This window comes from Olea europaea, unplaced genomic scaffold, assembly GCF_002742605.1.
Source record: "Olea europaea var. sylvestris unplaced genomic scaffold, O_europaea_v1 scaffold5530, whole genome shotgun sequence".
In the NCBI taxonomy this organism is placed as follows: domain Eukaryota; kingdom Viridiplantae; phylum Streptophyta; class Magnoliopsida; order Lamiales; family Oleaceae; genus Olea; species Olea europaea.
Window position 1 is genome coordinate 11,540 of NW_019263863.1, and position 2,244 is coordinate 13,783.

The 2,244-nt window shown below is 37.3% G+C and overlaps 1 protein-coding gene across 1 annotated transcript; it reads left to right on the plus strand.

Annotated features, from left to right (window-relative positions):
* Positions 1–61: 61 nt before the first annotated feature.
* On the plus strand, positions 62–2,085 carry LOC111389032 (NAC domain-containing protein 79-like). The gene is made up of 3 exons (XM_023013880.1): positions 62–131; positions 989–1,254; positions 1,710–2,085. Exons 1-3 carry the CDS (start codon positions 62–64, stop codon positions 1,782–1,784), a joined length of 411 nt encoding a protein of 136 aa, XP_022869648.1. The 3' UTR covers positions 1,785–2,085.
* The last annotated feature ends 159 nt before the right edge of the window (positions 2,086–2,244 follow it).

The following is a 2,244-nucleotide window of genomic DNA, read 5'->3' on the forward strand; positions in this document are numbered from 1 at the left end:
GAAGGTCTCCACTTCGGCCATATGGGCTTCAGCCTCTTGCATGGCAATTTGGTTGAAAGCAATGGATCGCATCTCAATGAATGCCTTTCAGCAAGAGGCGCCTCACTTCGGTCACTGTGCTTCAGCTTCAAGTGACGCTTAAGTTGATGCGCATTGCTTCATCATCTTTGATGATGTGAATTGTGGGCATTTAGCTGGACTTCTGTATGGCCTCCACGTGGGCTTTTTCTTGCACCTCTGTAGCGAGGCGTAGCATAGTTTTTGTTATTTCATAGTCCATGATGTGTATCCAAACGAGCAGGAAAAAATAGAAGTTGCCGATATGGGTTTGGTGACTTGTGAATTCTTGACCCCTCTCTATTGTTATGTCATGTGACTAAACCTAAGCTGGTGTGGGCTGACCTGAGTGAAAACCACTCCAATTTTTGCTTGAAGGAAATATGTACTGGTGCATGTTGTCTATTTTGGAACAGTAATATGAATCCGGATTCATTCATGGTGGGGACAATGAAGATAGCTCCATAAACTGTGTTTTTTAATAAATAAACATCAACGAAGAATTTCAATAAATTTGGGGTAGGTTATATGAATCATTCTTTCCGTTCCAATTTATCATTACTAGACCACTGGGACATATAAAGCAACTAGTCTTTAACAACTTTAATAGGCCATGTTAATTTAATTTTGTCCGTCCCCCTTCTAACTTGCTTAAAAAAATTGCACCTCGTTTTTGAAGGAGAGTGTCTTCATATCATTTGCTTATAACTCACTATATAAATTTAGCGAGTAGAAATCTAATATCAGGTCATTATCTGAGCCTGATGTGGTGTTTAAAGATAGTTCTTTTAATTACTTAGATAACTAAATATGCAGCTAAAGTGAAGAAGTAATTATTTGGCTAGCCTTGATATTTAAATACATGACCTGGTGTTTGGCCACTTATTTTTTGAGTTATCTGCTGAAATTTCTTATTTGAAATGTTGCACAGGGGAATTTAAGGATGGGAATGGAAGTTACTGGTTCTTTTTCACTACCAAGCCTAGCGGCGACCTTGTCACTGAGGATGGTTATTGGAGTCCTATCATGGATGCAGAAATAACCGATGGCGCTAAAGTAGTTGGTTTCAAGCGTCATCTTGTTTTTTACCAAGGAAAAATGTCTTCAGGGACTCAAACTCTCTGGAATGCACATGAATATAGAGTGAATCCCAGAATATTTACAGCTGTTGAACTCAATGACGGCGTAAAAAATAAGGTAATAAATTTATAGGCTTGATTCATGCACTGGAATTGCAAAATCTTAAGCACCATTAATGTAGTAGGTTTAAGCGATAAGTGCAGATAATATTCCACGGCAATAATTAGTTGAATGGTGGGTTAAAAACACCAGTTGTCACTGAAAATTTAGCAAATTTGACGTTGATTGCTAATGTTTTTTCCAAATTGATTGCTCAACTTTAATTTTTTTTTTTTTTAAGATGGTCTCTGGACTTAAATGTTTGTTGCACTTGGATGATTCCGTAATTCTGTTAGTCAAGCTAATGAAATGACTAAAGTATAACAGTTAGGTTGACTAGAGTTCAGCAACCAATATAAGATTTGGTAACAAGTTCACTGACCACAAATAATTGATCAGTCGGTAGGATTCTTGATTTGTGCAAGCATAAATTAAGCTATTTGCTCGTACGGATTCATTCTTTCTCCTTTCAGATATCAAATCTGGTAGTATGCAAGATTTTCCATATGGAAGATGATCCAGTTACTGATTCTGATGGAGAGATTTAGGATGACTAATCACAAGAGGAGGAGGAAGCTGCTGATTCGAGTAACAAACGGACCAAAAGAGAATGATGAAGCTACCTCATGCATTAACCGTTGGAGTCACCATTGGCCTAATCAGAACTTTTCGAGAGGATATGGGAAAGTAGCTAAAATTGTAGTATTAGCTTTTCAGGTATCAAACTCTAAAGGAACGCTGTACCGATTTTATTGCAATAACTCTGTTAAGTCTGTATACAGAATGGAGTACTTAAATGTATAATCAATAATGTAATGTTCTATGGATTCATTTGATGCTAGCATTATATACATCTTGTGTATAATTAGGTGCATTTCGTTTTTCTTTCCATGCAGTGACCACTAAATTGATGCAGAAACTGGCCTGTTGCAGTGGAAATGGCCACCAAATTCTCTCTGGTGGCTGTGCTCGCTAACTGGAACTTTGAAGCATCTTTATTTTAACGAA